Source organism: Tauraco erythrolophus, chromosome 2 (assembly GCF_009769465.1).
Source record: "Tauraco erythrolophus isolate bTauEry1 chromosome 2, bTauEry1.pri, whole genome shotgun sequence".
Classification (NCBI taxonomy): domain Eukaryota; kingdom Metazoa; phylum Chordata; class Aves; order Musophagiformes; family Musophagidae; genus Tauraco; species Tauraco erythrolophus.
In genome coordinates this window covers 111,991,673-112,008,716 of record NC_141466.1, presented here as the reverse complement: position 1 = coordinate 112,008,716, position 17,044 = coordinate 111,991,673, and the positions used below count along the sequence as shown (strand labels likewise).

At 44.1% G+C, this 17,044-nt stretch overlaps 1 protein-coding gene across 3 annotated transcripts; it reads left to right on the top strand.

The window, feature by feature from the left end:
- Positions 1-1,022: 1,022 nt before the first annotated feature.
- On the top strand, positions 1,023-13,639 carry TAF1A (TATA-box binding protein associated factor, RNA polymerase I subunit A). 3 transcript variants are annotated; one of them, XM_086629641.1, is made up of 10 exons: positions 1,023-1,329; positions 3,923-4,092; positions 5,518-5,631; positions 6,922-7,120; positions 7,933-8,063; positions 8,972-9,130; positions 10,275-10,341; positions 10,539-10,659; positions 12,045-12,205; positions 13,377-13,639. In XM_086629641.1, the coding sequence occupies exons 1-10, from the start codon at positions 1,212-1,214 to the stop codon at positions 13,517-13,519; spliced, it is 1,383 nt and encodes a 460-aa protein (XP_086485767.1). In that variant the 5' UTR covers positions 1,023-1,211; the 3' UTR covers positions 13,520-13,639. The 3 variants fall into 3 exon arrangements, with proteins under 3 accessions (XP_086485767.1, XP_086485759.1, XP_086485773.1); XM_086629633.1 differs by having other exon boundaries at positions 1,023-1,338; XM_086629647.1 differs by lacking the exons at positions 12,045-12,205; positions 13,377-13,639 and adding an exon at positions 11,056-11,139 and having other exon boundaries at positions 1,023-1,338.
- Positions 13,640-17,044: the final 3,405 nt, after the last annotated feature.

Sequence of the window (17,044 nt, the reverse complement as noted above, 5' to 3'; positions counted from 1 at the left end):
ACGTCATCTTTACATCCTGCTGCCCTCAGCCCTGCTCCAGCCGACAGCTGCAGGCAGATCTGTACTCTCTGTTAATTTAGGATGGAAGTGAGCCTAGCTCCATCAGCTGCTCGGTTCACAGAATCACAGAATGTTAGGGATTGGAAGGGACCTCAAAAGATCATCTAGTCCAATGCCCTTGCTGGAGCAGGACCACCTAGATCAGATCACACAAGAACGTGTCCAGGCGGGTTTTGAACATCTCCAGAGAAGGAGACTCCACAACCTCTCTGGGCAGCCTGTTCCAGTGTTCAGTTACACTTACTGGGAAGAAGTTCTTCCTCATGTTTAAGCAGAACCTCCTATGTTCCAGCTTATATCCATTTCCCCTTGTCCTATCACTGGATGCCAGTGAGAAGAGCCTGGCTCCATCCTCATGACAATCACCCTTTACATATTTATAAACATTAATGAGGTCGCCCCTCAGTCTCCTCCAAGCCAAAGAGACCCAGCTCCCTCAGCCTTTCCTTATAAGGGAGATGCTCCGCTCTCTTCACCGCCTAACCTGGCAGCGCCTGCCCGCCCGCCCGCCCGCCCGCCCGCCCAGCCAGCCAGCCAGCCAGCCAGCCAACCAGCCAACCAGTCAGTCAGGCTGCGCACCGGCTGGCGCCAGCGGCTCCCCCGAGGCCCGTACCGCTTTCCTGCCCAGCCCAGTCCTCGAAGCCCGCAGCCAAGGGGTGCTGAGCACTGAGGCGAACGACGCCTTTTTAAGGCCGAAGCTTAAGCGGGAAGAGGCGAGGCGGAGGGTCCCCAGAGAGGAGCGGGGCGGAGCCCGCCACAACCGCCGGACCCGCCGCCCGCGGGCTCTCCTGCCCACGTGACCCCACCCCTTCACGGCGCAGGCGCGTGGTTGAAAAGCGCCTCTTCCTACACGGCGTCGGCGCTGCCCGGCTCCCTCAGCGCGCATGCGCAATGCCCGTTCTTTCCCCTCCTCCTCTTGCGCCATGGTTTCAGGACGCATGCGCCTCCCGGGACCGCTCCGCTGAGGGGGCGGTCGCTGTCAAACCGAGCGCCGCTGAGCCCGTCCGGCTGCGTCTTACGGAGCGGCTGGGTTAGCCTGGAGATACCGGCGGCTCGTGGGGTTCCCCACTAGGGTCAAGCATGGCTGTTGCCCGCTACAGCCAGGTACAGAGGCGCTGTTAGTGCGGGCGTGACGGCCTGGCCGCGCCGCCATGGACAGCTTCCCGGAGGAAGAGGAGGAGTACGAAGTGGCGACGAAGAGCCGTGCCGCGCGGGCGGGGAGCGCCCTGCTGCCGGCCCTGCACCTGCCCTTCCTGCCGCCGCACGTCTGCCAAGCGGGTAAGGGCGGAGCTGCCCGGCGGCGGGCGCGGCTCCCGCTCGTCCCCGCCCTCCCGCTCCGGCTCCCGGTGCTCCGCCGTCCCCCTCCCCCCCGGCTCCGGCCCTGAGGGGGGAACGCCGCCCTCCGCCCACGCCGTGCCTGGTGCCGGTGAGGCCGGCCTGCCCTCTCCCTTCGCAGTTCGCCGTCGGTTTCCCGTCAAGGAGGCGGTTGGGGTTCCCGATTCCCTCGGTGCTGCTCCCGGTCCCGCTGCCCGCTCGCCCGCCCGGCAGCGCGGGAGGCGTTCGAGGGCGGCGTGTACGCCGCTCGTAAAGGAAGGGCTGATGAGGGGACCGGTGACAAAAGCGTTGCGGATGCAGGTGATCGCAGAACCTCCGGAGAAGTTTTTTGTTTCGAAATAGCTTTGTAGTGGAACACTCTGCATCAGCTCTGTCCGTATCGGATGGCTTCTCGGCAACCCGCGTAGCACGACTTACGTACAGTACTCCTTAGTGTGTTTAATGTGCGGTGTTAACTGTGGGATTTATTTTCTTAGTACTTGGAACCTGCGAGGTTAGACATAGGTGTGAAGACTAGACCGTGTATAGATAGGTTGGTTAGAGGCGATTTTATAGGATGCACCAGTGTCTGAGTTACTCCTCTGCCTGCTGTATCCACGTAGGAGGTGGTTCAGTGAGCTCTGCATGTCCTTTTTGAAAGGCTCTTACGGCTTTAGCATTTTTGTAGAAGCATGTTAGACCATGGCATACAGCCATGATCCTTAAACAGATGTGCAAATGAGGTTTCAGCTTTGTGCTATACCAGGAGTTGAACCAGGATCCATGTAAAATGGGTAAGGGGCCTGTCATGGTTTAGCCCCAGGTGGCAACAAAGCACCAGGCAGGCAGTGGCTTATACACACACACCCCCCAGGGTGGAATGGAGGAGAAAAATGTAACAAAAGGCTTGAGGACTGAGATAAGAACAGAGAAGGATCGCTCACCAATTATGGCCACAGGCAAAACAGACTTGGCTTTGGGACAAATCAATTTAATTCATTACCAGCTCATTCAGAGACGATAATGAGAAACAAAGCCACATCTTAAAAATACACCTTCCTCCACCCCTCCCTTCTTCCTGGATCTACCTCCTCCCCGTAGTTTTGCAGGGGGACAGGGAATGGGAGTTGCAGGTCAGTTCATCATAGACTGTTTCTGCTGCGTCTTTCTCCTCTGGTGGAGGACTCCTTATGCTCTTCTGCTCCACTGTTGGACCCCTGCTCATGGGAGACAGTTCTCCATGAACTTCTCCAATGTGAGTGCTTCCTGTGGAATCCAGGCCTTACCCATCAGACTGTACCAGCACAGGCTTTTCCCATGAAGTCACGGCTTCTTAAGGTACAGCTGCCTGCCCTGGCATGGGGTCCCTTCCCACAGACTGCAGATACATCTATGCTCTAATGTTAATCTCCAGCAGCATAGGGTCCTCTGCCATGGGAGACAGTCCTCCACAAACTCCTTTGGGCACAGGCATCCCTGCTCCTGCATGGGGTCCTCTCCCACAGGCTGTGGGGGGGATCTCTGCTTCACTGTTAATCTGCACAGGTGACAGGGGGCCACCTGCCATCTCACCGTTGGCTGCAGGGGAATCTGAGCTCCAGCACACCTCCTCCTGCTCCATCTTCACTGACCTTGGTGTCTATAGTTGTTTCTCCCAGATCTCAGTGCTCTCTGGTGCAGCCATGCCGGGCCTGACCGGCCCAATGAACCTCATCAGTCCTGGCAGGAGAAACTCTGCCCCAGGACTGGAGTGCTCCAGAGCTGCTCCATGGCAGCTGTCCCCAGTTGAGGGGCAGCTGGGAGACCAGGCCCTCCATCTCTCCTCTCTCTTCACTGCAGGTCCCAAATGGTGGGGGTTCCTTTGTCCCCTTCTTAAATACGGCATTCACAGAGGTACTGATTGGCTCTACCCTGGCCAGACACGGGTGTGACCTGGAGCTGGGGAAGCTTCTTGCAGCTCCTTACAGGGACTGTCCCTGCAGCCCCTCCCCTGCTACCAAAAGCCCAGCACATGGCCTTTTTTCAGTCTTATTCTCAGAACTGAATAATTCTCTACATTTATCTTTGGTTTCAGTGGGAATTGCTTAGCCTTTGGTACTCAAATGACCTGTTTGTATGTGTGTATGCAAATCTTTAGCACAGTGGGATTGCAAACTTGGATGATGATTAGTAAGGGAAGAAAGTGGTCCCCAAAATATAACAAAACATACTGTGAAGTTATCAAAGCACCATGGTCTTCTAATTTGGTAGGGCAGTAGTTTGGAATAAGTGGCTCTTCACTGTTCCAAGCATCTGAAGCTGTGTGCTGCTTGTGGTAAATGCTGTTTCATATTATATTTCTAGCTTTTGCCATAGTCATGTTTCCCTGAAGACTAGTAGATGCGTTTAACGTCAGAAACATGTAGCTTAAGATCACTTTCTGTAGTGTCTGAGAAATTTCAGTATCTCTCTTATGTGACCTGGTAGGCGCATTGTTATCTGAAAAAAGGCTGTGACAATTGTGAGCTTGGTTGATTTTTTTGTTGTTGTTGATTTGTTTTTTTTTTAGCATCTTCCCACAAACACAAATTAAACTTCAAGCGGAGCAAGGAAGCATGTTTAAGTTACATTCAAGATGCCATGCTACAAAAGCAGTGGAAAAGGGCTGCAGAGTTTCTGACCTTCTATACTGAGTCATTAGAGAAAGACTATTCTAGAGAACACATAAGTCCATCAGAGGTAAGCCAGTGTTCCTTATCAGCGTTCTTTTGCAGTTGAAAAAAATACTTGCAAGAAACATCTGTAATATTTCAGGACCAACATTTGTTTTAATAAACTAATCATAGGCTTGGTTATTTTTTTTTAATTTAAAAAAAAGTGTCAGAGTATTTAAGACCTGAAAAGTTAGGCAACTTTCATAAACCAAACTAATTTCTTTAAAAAAAAAAAAGTTCCAAACAAACCAAAACCACCCAACAAAAAAACCCCACAAAACCAACCAACCAACCAAGAAACCCCAACAAAAAAACAGACATTGAATCTTCCAAAAACAAATAAGCAAGTATTCAGGTGCTGATGTAGAAACTCTTGGATGACGGGCTGCAGAAAGTACACCAGACCTCATCATTGGTAGCACTCAAGGCAGCATGCCGTCCAGTTACTCACCAAAAGTCTGCTTCTGCACAGGCATGCTTCTGCTATGGGTTTAACCAGTCTGGAGCTGGAATTCTGCTGATATTTCACTTTCAGGAGTGCTGCAGTGCTGTCCGATGCTTTTCCTGATAGAGAGCTCAGTATTCTTGAAAAGTTCTCTGGGCTCGCAGGCTGTTCTTGTGGGGTTTTGTTGTTTTGTTTTTTTTACGTAGGCCCTTGACACAACGGATGAAAGCTTGGCTTGGTATAAGTCAATTCCATCAGGGGCATTCTGTGAAAAGTTAGTCTAGTATATATATAGTCTACTATATATATATATAGTCTAATATAGTCTTCTAGGATGGAAAAGCAATAGATATGTTTGCCATTGACATGCCATCAGTCAGAATCTGTTTGAGAGTTGGTGGCTTATTTAGGTCTTTATCAGCTCCTCCAGTACTTACAAAACTCCTAGCAGATACTGAGATAGAAGCAGGAGGAAAGGGATCAGAGTTGTTAAATAAATGGAGTACTTCAATATGGCCAGCCTGTGGAATATTTAATTGGATTCTGCAGGGAGATATTGAAAACAGGTGCATGTAGATGGGAAGCTACATCTGATTGGAAATAATCTGTACTGGTACATTAGAATTATGTGTACCTTACATCTCAGTGGAAATGTACCAAAGGAAAACATAAGGTTTTTTGTAACTTTGAAACATCCCATTTTCAGTAGCAGGAAGGGGAACCTTCTGACAAATGCAGTTTCATAAGCTTTACTGGAGTGCTGCATTTGTAATGAGCAATTGTGAAGCACCCACTGAATGACTGTAAAAATACTGCTACATGAATATCTAGATGACTATGGCAGTAGACAACACTTAGTATTCATTTTCTGTTTGCAATTCAAATGTATGTTTTATTCACATGTTACAGTAACTACAAGTTTGATAAGACCGTACATATGGTGACTGTTCCCCTATTTTTTACTAAAGTGTTTTTTTTTTTTCATCTCTTTCTCCCTGTTAATAGATGATTTGGAGAATAGGAACTGAAATTCTGTGCCATCATTCCCATAGCAGCATGAAAGAGTTCAACTCTTTCATAGAACAGATGAAAACTTTAGGAGTAAAAAGGTATTTGAAGGTGAGTGTGCTTAATTCAGTCTTGATGATTTTCCACGTTTACCTGAACACTTGAGTGTTAGTTTTTGAATCTTTCTCTCTTGAAGTGTGTTACTGACAAAAAAGATAGTACATCTGAGTTACCAATTGCATAATAATTTAAGGATTATTCTGTACCTAATCATATCTTATTTGGTCTATATGTTTTATCACAGATGTGTATTGTCAGTCCTTAGAAGTGCCTAGATCCTTTGATTAATCTTTTAATTTGAAACAGCTAAGTTATTTCATGTGTGGCCCAGTAACATCTATTTGCATGTTAACACCTGCGAAGTTTTGTTTCCAGTTCTTCATTTGGCCACTGTGCTTCTGACTGAACAGTTGTACTTAAACTTTGCTACTGTTATCAGATCGCTCTTCAAGTAGCTAATCTATAGATAAAACTGTGGACCTTCTGCTGTGGATCGCTGTGTTGTCCAGCTGTAGTTTGCTTTTTTTTTCCCTGTGGTGGCTCCTTCAAATCCATATTGTTTTGTTTTCCTTGGCTATTTCTCACATGTGATGATGCTTCTGTCTCATTCCCTTGTGTTTGATCAATAGTTTTATAGAAGTTAGAATAGTTAATTGTATAGAAGTTCTATACAAGAGTTTAATAGAGCTAACTGAGGATTTAGACTTTTATCCAGTGCCTAACCAGCACGACGGAGTGGTAGGTGCATCCCTCCTTCAAGTGTTCTGCAGTTGGGTGGCCAAATGAAAAATCAGCAAATGTAACCCAACAGGATTTCTCAGGTTGCTTCTGGACCTTCTTTCATAGATACAGCACTTGTTAATGACAAGCAGGTTTTTGCGACAACTGCTTTCTGCTGCCTTGAGAGGTACCGCTGAGTGTCTGCCACCTGGTGGGTGACTTTCTGCCCTGCAGATTCCGAGAGCTTCAGCTCTTTCCCTTCCCAGGGATACATCTTTGTGTATCAGATGTGCTTTTGACTACTAATGTTTCTCCAGCATCTTCAGGCAGAAAAAATCACTTAGCTTCTTGGCTCGTCTCCCTGCCCCCAGTGACACTTGAATTCTCCCATTCCTGCATTTTTCTCAAAAAATCCTTGTAAAGATACTGTTTGGATAACAGAATATGTATGAAATACTCTTCCAATTAAAATACTTTACTGACTGTGTTTGCAATATTTTATATGCATGTCAGTAATGAGTCTCTTCGTTCCCTGCATGTCTGTGTAGAAATTTACTGTACTGCTGAGATTCTCTCCGTTTATGATGTGAAAAGCTGTGGTATGGACTGTTTGAATTGCAGGTTTGTTTAGAGCATGCCTTTCACCTCCTTTGTAACGGACTAATAGATGAAGCTTACCAGAACCTGTCCCTGGCAGAAAGCTGGAGGTTTGGAGAGCAAACAGTCATTCAGGATAAAGAAATGAAACTGATTCAAGCTTACAGGGGACTCTTGGACTACTATAGCTGGTCCAAGCAGAAGAACATCCTGTTAGAGCATGGTAGGTCCTGCTGTTGTTTTTGTATTGAGCTGTACACTTCAGCTTGCTTGCTCATGCGGGCACCGTGGTTTACACTAACACCTTTTCCATGTGGGCTGCCCTTCTGTCTTTATCTGCATATGAAGGCACCAGAGGGAAATACTAGACTTCAAAATGTGATGGTATGGATGGTACGTAATCCCATGTCAGCAATGATGGTGGTACCAATATGGCATACTGACCTGTGCTTCTCTGTAGTGTCCTGAAATGATATTCTGAAACTTTTTCTTCCCCTTGAATCACATTTTTTTAATATCCAGGCAGCATCACCTGAAACAACGATCAAATGAAGGTATTCACCATACCAGTGGCTTCTTTGTAGGTGCCTAAGTGCTTGACTGCTGCTAGAATTTTGAGTGCTAACAAAAGCCCCAAAACTAGTTTGTTGTTTTTTTTTTCAGTTTCTTTAAAGATACATAAGTTGCTACTGCGTGTATATATCTGCTGGCTGTGCATTATCAGTTACATTGAATCTCTACTTGTTTCTGTGAAAACTAAGTATTGAATTTGGTTTATGGATCTTGTGCTGGTAGTGTCTTTTCTTGGGATACTGCCTGTCATGCCTCATGAGTTGAAATTGGTTGATAATAAATGTGAATGAAGAGTAAAAAGTAAACTTTTTTCCAATGCTGAGGAAACTGAGGCTTCTTTTCTAAAAGCTCTCAATTGGAATCCTTGCTTAGCAAAATGTGACCATCTCTTAGGTGCACCACTTCTTCAAGATTTCTTGATTAGCAAAGCTAACTTTGTGGCTTTCTTTCATGTTTTGGTAGGTCAGGATGGATTTGAAGACTTATCTGTTGAACAGGAAATGCACAGCTGCTTTCGGAAGGCAGCAGTGAACTTAAAAGAGATTATTAAAATACCTGGAGTCTGGGATCTCTTTGTGAAATGCTACGTGGATGTAAGGATATGTTTTACAGATATCTTCCTTTTGTGTTTCCCTGTCTAATTTTCATTCAGATGTCTGTCTGCAGCTTTTATATATGTGTGTGGGTGACAAGAGAGTATTTTAAAAGCAACGCATCTGTATGTGTATCTCACTGGCTTTGATTTAGAGCACAGTTTACTCCTAGTAGAACTGCAGAGCCTTCACAGAGTGCAGAATGGACTGTATCTGTGCATTGCCAAGAAAAAGAAATAGACAAGCAGCTTGCATATTTTGTTTTCATGGTGCTAGTACAGATACTGGAGCACAGCTGCTTTGTTTAAATCCCTGAAAGCAAATTTTTCTCTCTTTGGCAGGGCAATGTTTTTCCAAATACACTAAATGTTAAAGACACCAAACATGCAGTCATTCTGTGTTTTGGTGTGTGTTTGTTTGTGTGGTGTTTGTTTGTTTGTTTTTCAAATATCTGCTTAGAATTTGTAATTGAGAAATAAAGTTAATCTTAAAATCTCTTTGGAATTATTTACATTTTGTAAATACTGATAGGCTGACTTCTCTTAGCAGCACATCTTATGGAATTTTGCTTGGTGCCAGCAGCTGCCAAGTTCTCTCATTGAGTTCTCTCTTTAAAGATGTGGCAAGCTGCTTCAGTGCCTCTTTCCAGTGCGCAAGTGCTAGTAATTCTTTGACTATTAAATAGGTGTTAAAGGGGTTTTCTCCTGAGTGGCTTCTGTGTGAGTTTTTGTCTATGTGATAAGAGAGTAGCCAGTAAAGTGAAAATACACTAGTGTTAGTTTTATCTAATATCCTGCACCCTTAAATACAGGCTGTGCTATTGGACAGTTCTGTGGCAGCTCAAAATTAGTTGTAAGAGTATGGTTGCTAATGCGTGGCAAACTAATGACAGCCTTAACTTCTCTTAGCTGTTGGAGTTCTATGGAGACCATAATGAAGCCCGACAAGTGTTAAATGAATATGCCTACAACTCAAAGTTTCCTGCTAATCCCAATGCTCATGTTTACCTCTATCAGTTCCTGAAGAGACACGGTGAATCAAAGAAATCGCTCATATCTGCACTCAAGGTATATATTGTCTAGCGCATAGAGTCTGTGGTCATTCATGTTGCACAGTGGTCTGACAATTTGGTTCAGTTGAACTCCTGTTACATTATATACCCTACTGTATTCTTTGTGGGAAGCAGAGGGTTAGAGGAGAGTGAGTGGAAGGGATGCTAATGGGTGGAGAAGGCAGAATCCTTTACTATCTTTGATTGAAGTCTTTGTTTTGCCTTAAACTGATACATTGTATAACTTCAGATCAGTAAACAAGCTCAGAGGGTGTGTTTACACGGTTCCAGAAGTCTGTATCAGCAGTCTTGTGCATAACAAGCATTGATTTCTGTTACAGTTTGATCTTTACAATATTGAAGAAATGACTAGATGCTTATTCTTTCCCATGTTGATCCTGTCTGGCGATTAGTTTCTCTGCTTGTTTTCAACCAGCTATGCATTTAAGCTAAAACAGAAGTTAATTTCTGCTGGCTGTTGGCAGACAAGGCCTTGCTGCATTAAGCTTTCGTATAGTTGCTTTTAAATTCCTGCTTTCCTTACCTTTGCTCGTCGATCTTTGTGGCTTCTTGCAAACAATGTTTTGCAGTCTGTTTTGCCACTTGATGGCACCAACATGCTTTCGTTAGTGCATATGTTTTAAAACCGCTTCATGAAATTTGAACTGTAGCCTATATGTATAAAATCCCATCTTCTCAGTACTTTTTAGCAGTGGTTTTATACTGTAGTCTCTTACAAGATAGTGACAAATCAAAGCACTGGTCTGACAGGTCCAGAAACTGTGATCCAATGCACAGAGCAGTAGACAGGGGAGCTAGAACTGGCCTAGGAAGAAAATGATGTTGCCTTTTAAAAAGGGGACACTGGATATGGATTTGGGCTGCTCCTTGAGAATGCTATATTTGTCACACGCAGTGTTTTTCAGCAGCCATCAAGGTGTTTCATCCATTGTGTGACAGAGTAGTGTTGCAGATGTGCAAAATTGACTTAGAAATTCGTTCTTTTTGTCAAGGCACGGAGGTACCAGATTGCTTAATTTTCCTAACTAGAACACCCAAAACTCTGAAGCCTGTGCTTCTCTTGATTAGGAAGAAGTCTTCAAAAGTTTTCACATTAAAATAATGTATCCAGGTTTTGTGGTTTTGTTTTTGTTTTTCAGATCTTGCATGATATTGTTCCTTCTCATGAACTAATGATAGACTTTAATACCATGCTTCAAAAATCAAGTAAGTCTTTAAATATCTTTGCTCTTTTCCTTTATGTTAATCTAGAATAATATTCTGAAATTCTTCTGCAGTACCCTCAGTAATAGGGAAAGTAGCAGCATTTGGGGAGACAGGATGGAGAACTGTATTTCACTTGTCGCTTACTAATGAGTTCAGCCCGATCTAAGTAATTCATTAATCAACCTGTTTTTTTCCAGAGAAAAGAAAAAAACGTCGACTAGGGCTAGAAGTTATATTTGCAGCCTTGGATTATGCTGGCTGGAAGGAAAATGTAAAAGCATGGAGCTGTTTGGCAAGACAGATGAAACAAATTGTAATGTAAGTAGCTCTGATACCATGTGCTAAAACCAAATGTCTCAAGTCTCAGCCTTTGGGCAGTTGACAAAGTGATACTCTATACCCTTCTTCGTCTTCCATGCTGGTGGACAGAATTGTTGTCTGGCCTTCCCTGAGTTCTGTGGCAGTTTCTGGCTGCAGTGTGCTTTCATTGGGAGGAAAGAAGAAATTATGATTGAGGAAAATTCCAAGTTTTCAGTATTATCATGGCCCGAAAAAAGATGAGTGTTTTTTTTTTTTTACCAAGTTGTATGCTTATGCAGAAAGAGCTATTCAGATGTTGCATTAGCATTTGCTACCCATCACTAATCTCCCTCTTTCGAGGCAGGGGGGAGAAAAAACCACCAAGTTGTTGTGTCTTCTGCTCTGTTACTACAGGTGCTGGTTTGAGAATCGCTGGGCTGCAATAGGGGCATGACTGGTACTGTACAGACTGGTGTGTTGTGTGATGGTGGCAGGTGTTACGAAATGCACCCAGTGTATTCTTAAAAACTGAGCCAACGTGCCTGGGGATTGGTGTGTCCTTGCCAACACTGACAGACATGGCGTCTGATTTCAGGAGCCATCTCAGGCAATCTGTGCCCAGAAGGCCTCTAATGTCTAGACTTGATTTTACCCAACAAACAGGATGTTGCGTTTTTTAAGCCTTATATATTTACAGTAAATTCTGTATTTAATTTGTCCAAATTTGCTGGTTTATTGCCACCTCCACCTACATAGCATCTGATGTTAACCTAGTGGGTTAAACCTAGCAGTGTTGTTTTCATAGAGTTAGTAAAAATGGTATGATACTCTAACTTTATGTTTTTGTATTTGAAGACACAGCTTCAAAGGATCTTGAAATATACTGGGCATCTTGGTCATTTTATGGGAATATTACTTCCCTGTTTAGGTAGTTTTTAATTCTGAAATGCTTGGTTTAAGGTCTTCATTACATAACAGTTATAGGGATAAGTGTTTGGGATAAGTTAGTCTTTGAGTATGCGTAGAGTAACACAAACCTTTTCTGAAAACAAACCAGCCCTTTCATACTACTCATTTGTTGACAAACTTGAAACTTTCTTATTACTGTTGACAAACTGGCACACAAGTCAAAGGCTTGCTTCATTTCACACCATAATCTATGTTATTGCCAAGTCTAAATAAGACTGCTGGAGTTCATCTCCTGCCTCACTAGTGTTGCCAGGGATTTAAAAAAAAAAAGTTATTTCTGTTTAGATTAGTGTTTTACTCTGCAGTGTAAGGTCATTGTGTCTATACTAGCGATTTATGAGACTTGCAGCAAGTTGATTATAAAATTAAGTGCCTCCTAATCATATTTTCATCCCAATTTAAGCTTTTTTGTGACTTGTTTCACCTTTTTGCAGCTCTGAGAAGCATCTTGACTGGATCAAGCACGAGTGGAACTCCAGAAAGGACTGGTGGCCAGCCTTCCATTTTAGCCGTTACTTGGCAAAAAAGAATTGGCAGGAAAATGAAAGCCTTTCATATGAAAAGGCTCTGGTGGCTGGAATCTTACTGGGAAAGGGTAATACTAAATGTTCTTTCCTTTTCACTACATAGAACAGAAATAATGTGTTCTAGCCCTACTGAGACAGGATGCAGCTGATCTGCCACTAGAAGAAATGCAGTTTCTTCTAGGAAAGATTTATGTCTTTGAAACTGAATATAAGAAAAATGTTTAAATTGGTTTGATATTTGACAGTGAGGCATATTTTGCATAACTTTTCCTATCCTGGTTTAGAGTTCTGTTTTATCTGGCCTTGTTGTGCAGTCACAATACTATTAAGCTTGTTGTTTAACCTTCAAACCACAATTGCACAACATGCTCCTGAGTGAATGTTGAGGACTGCAGAGAGTTTGCTTGCTGGATGCCAGTCTAGGCAGTGTCTCAGCAAATACTGTGGAACAGCTGGTCCTTAAGGACCATGGGGGTGTTGTAGTGCAGCAAAGAGGAGGTGGGGGTGGTTCTCGAGTGAAAACCATCAGCAGCTTGGTAAGAAGGTGAAGAATATGACCTCTTTACTAGCATTCATTGAAATACTGCCAAAACCAAGTGGAGTATTAGGCCAAGAAGCAGCTGCTAAGCTGAGAATGAGAATGTGGTGTGGAGACCATGGCTTGTACACCGGTTTGGACTTTTGGTTGAGAAGCAACTTGTTCATTGTCAGCTTTTCTACAACTTTATCTTCTGGGCTTCATAAAACAATTTCTCATGTTGAAAGTATTTTTTTTTCTTTCAGTAATATGTTATCAAATGTCTCCCAGCTTTTATTACCAGATGGCTAATACAATTGTTCCAGCTCTAATTTTCTTTAACGAAGTTTCCATGCTTATTGGTATCGATATGAGCCTCTATTTTCCTTATCCAATGCAATGAGTTAATGTGTGAAATCAAGGCTTCTTTACACTCTTGAAAGTGTACTTTCTAATCTATTTGAAGAGAAAAACCAAAAGAGAAGAAATATTATGCAGGGCACAGTATACAGTTATATATATGTGGAATGTTTTCCGGGTCAAATGGGGATAGAACATTTAGTGCTGCAGTTATGTTGCTAATGTGCACAGCTTAGATTATTTTATTACCTTTCGTTACTGAAAACTTTTAGATGTTTGCATGTTGTTTAAATAGTGAAAGTGTTTTGTATTTGCTTGTATCATGGTATAACTTATATTGCTTTTTCTTTTTTTTTCCTTAGATTGCAAATACTTTAAATATGTATCACACCAAGGCTGCAAAGCTTGGGTGAAAAGGTTTCGAATACTGAAGAAGTTTGTGAATAAGCACAATCCTGTCTACCTGAGAATATCTGGTCCTTCAGGTTCCTCTGTACAACCTTGATTAGAAGGCATCCTTAAGGTTCTTGCTGTATTTCTTCCTCTCTGTGAAACTGACTTCTGTATTGGTATTCTAAAACTTCTAGGCAGACTCTATTGACTCAGTACTAGACTTTTTATTCTATTGCTGTAAAAATGCTTTGGTTTGTATTTATTTTATAATAAAATGAATATAAATCAACTGATAAGGTTGAAGAATTTCTTTAATATTAGTCCCATATTTCTGTATGAAATGCAAACAGCATTGATTTCAAATATATCTTGAAAAATATTTAGTATTATGGTGTGGAATTTCCTGTATCAGTAGTATTGTAGCGTCGATCCTCCTTATGTTGAGATGCGTAGATGGTGATGACTGCTGGAATGTAGTTCAAAATCCATTCAGGTCTAGCAGTGGCATTCATGGCAGCTGTAGTGTAAGTGTAGCCTAAGAACAGTACATGATGCAGTGTGACAATACCTTATCAGCCTGTAAAGGTTACTTAGCTTGCTGCTTATAGCTGATCATTTCCTGAAATATATGGAAAATGGTGATGCATGTGTCACGTTCTGTCACGTTTTTTGCATTGTATATTGAGAAGAATTACAGGTTGTGAAGATCTACTGCAGCTTGTTCAAATAGATGATGCACTTCAGCATATCCAAAGGCAGTTTTCCCATGTCATACTTCTGAATTTTGTGTCCAGTTCAGGGATTTTCACATCATTGGTAGGAGAGTGAAAGGTTGCTGTAGCTGCGTGGTTAAAGAGGGAATCTAGTGTTGCAGTGCTCTGAAAAAGCGAGGGCACAGAACTACTGAAAACTCTTACGTGATGGAAGAGGCTTTCTAGAATCTTTTTGCAGTTTTGCCTATGAGTTGAAATGTGCACTGTTGCTGGGTTTGGAAAGTAAATGCTAATGTGTTGTCACAAACTAGCATTCCAGTTTGCTTGAAAACAACAACAAAATGGTCTCCAAATTCTAGTTCTGTTTTAATGACATATCTGTAGAACTCTGGTGGATGAACTGCTTGAACTACCTCTGGGAGTGAAATAAAGATGTCTTTAATAGCATAGTAGTATGTGGATAAGTACAGCTGTGCTTTTCAAAAGCTGAATGTTTATCTGGGATTTTGGTCTGAGTTAATATGGGTCTTGTGAAATATGCTTAAGACAATGTGTCTTAAACATTAAGTAAGCTACTTGCCATAATTGTATGTTTTATCAAAAAAAAAAAAAAAGGCAATTTTCTGTCATTTCAGACCTGTGTGCTAGTTCAGTTCTGACTGCCTAAGAATGCTGCTGCCTCATTCTGTAATAGCCTAGTTTTTTGTTGGAGATCTTCAACTGAGTTTTGACTGGTTTAATTGTGAAGTTTTGAAATGCTCCACCCCTGCATCCTGTAAAGTGTCCCACACCCCTGGGAAGCAGCCCCACAGAGTCCAAAAGGTGATTCAGATCATTGCTCTCAGTAACTCCTCTTGATAGGTTTCACACCTGGATGATGGGGGCCAAAGCTGTCCTGGGACAGCCCTGAGAGGCAGCCAGGCAACCCTGGAGTCCTTAATTTGGCTTTCTGCCTGCCTTTGTGCTGCTCTATTCCTCTGGACATGCAAAGCTGGGCCTTTGGGCTGGTTACTCTCCTGTGATGGGCCTGGGAGCATCCCAGCAGGGTATTACTTGGGCTTCCCCCTTCCATTGTCTCTCCGTGCCCCTTTGCAGGCATGCAGAGGAGCTTTTATCATATAACTAATGCTATAAAAATTTAATGCTAGAGCCCCTGCTGCATGTTGGGAGCTCCCATATAATTTTCCTTCTGTCTCTTTAGTTGCCTGTGGGAGATGTGTACACCTTGCAGCAGCTGAGAAACCATCTCTTTGTTGAAGAAGAAATGTGAAACAAAGCAGCAGAGATCGAGGTGGAGGTAGGAAGAATTTGATAAGGAGAAGGAAACAAAACAAGCAGCTTGATGTCTTCCAAAAATCTGTTAATCCAGTGTTGTGATAGTTTGATGTGTGGGGGGGTGTTCTGGTGGCAGGGGAGGGGATTTGCTCCCTGTGCCACCAGATCTGAGTCCCATCCCCCCCCGGGGGAGGTTGAGCCAAATCGGCGCCTCTGCGAATTGCCCTATTTAAGTTGGGACAAAGGGGCGGGAAAGGGCTCTTTGCTCAGGAGCGAGGAGAGAGCAGGAGGGCGCTGCCCTCGCTCCCGGCTCCCGGCCGGGCGGCTGCCTGGGCCCGGGCCGGCGCCATGTGCTCAAGATGGCGCCGGGGAGCCGCATGGGGGACTCGGTAAGCGCCCCACTCCCGGGGTGCCCACCGGGCCGAGCTCCCCCAGAGAGGATTAATATCTAAGAGAAAACAACCACAACGACCGGGTCAGCCAAGATGGAGCAGGAAGAGGTGTACTGGAGCTGAGGTTTCCCTTGCAATCGGTGTGAGATGGCAGGCGGCCCCCCTGCAGCCAGGGTGTACTCGGCGGAGCAGAAGCCCACTCGTGGCCCGTGGAGAAACCCACGTCGGAAAGGAGATGCCTGAGCCCAGGAGAGGTCGTGGAGCAGGGGATGCGCGACCAGGTACTGTTAACAATGGGGCATGGAATGCACGACAAGGTCGTGGAGGCATCTGGAATCCGTGGGACGGCCGACGCGAGTGGCAGCAGCTCCCTAAGAGGCCGAGACTGGTAAAGCCCAAACTGGTGCGATCCATGGGGAGGATTGCAATCCTGCGGGCAGGACTCACGTTGGAAAAGTTTGGGGACTTTTTCTTCGTGAGTAGGGGATCCACTGAAGCAAGGGAAAAATGGTGTAAAGACTCCTCCTCCTTTAAGAAAGGCGCGGCAGTTAACAGCATGGATGAACTGACCTGCACTTCCCCATTCCCTGTCCCCCTATGCCGCCGGGGGGGAGGTAGAGCCAGGAAGGAAAGAAAATAGGGGGTGGGGAGGTTGTTGTTTTAAGATCTGGCCTTGTTTTCTCTTTCTCCTCTCAAGTAACCGGTTTCGTTCCCTTATGTTTCTTGTTAAGTAACTGTTAATAAATTGTTTTGTTTTATTAAGAAAGCCTGAGTCATGTTTTGCCTGGGACCATGGTTGGTGGGTGCTCCCTTTCGGTTCTTGTCTCGACCCTCAGTCCAAAAACCACGACAAGTGTGCTCACAGCTTTCTCTCATGACCTGGAAGCAGGGTTGCTGCCAGGGATCACGTTTTTTCCTGGTGCTAGAACTAGCATGCTGCAGTCAGCAAGTAGAAGAGCAGCACAGTCCTAGCTTTCACATAATTGTCTCAACCATCTCTTTCATGTCCTGCAAGAATCTTGCTGTTTCCTGACACCATAGTACTTACACCTGAGACAAACCTGTAGGTCATAAGTCCTGGGTGGAATTTCCTGTGTAAGTTACTCAGTGCATACTGTGTTTTCAAGATCATGTGTTGTACTTTGAATGTGGTAACTCCTAGTGGATTGGAATATTCTGCTTTGGCTCTGAATTATGTGGTCTAGGTTTGGTTTTCTTATGATTTGACGTCTTCATCTTGTGTGCAAATATTCTGTG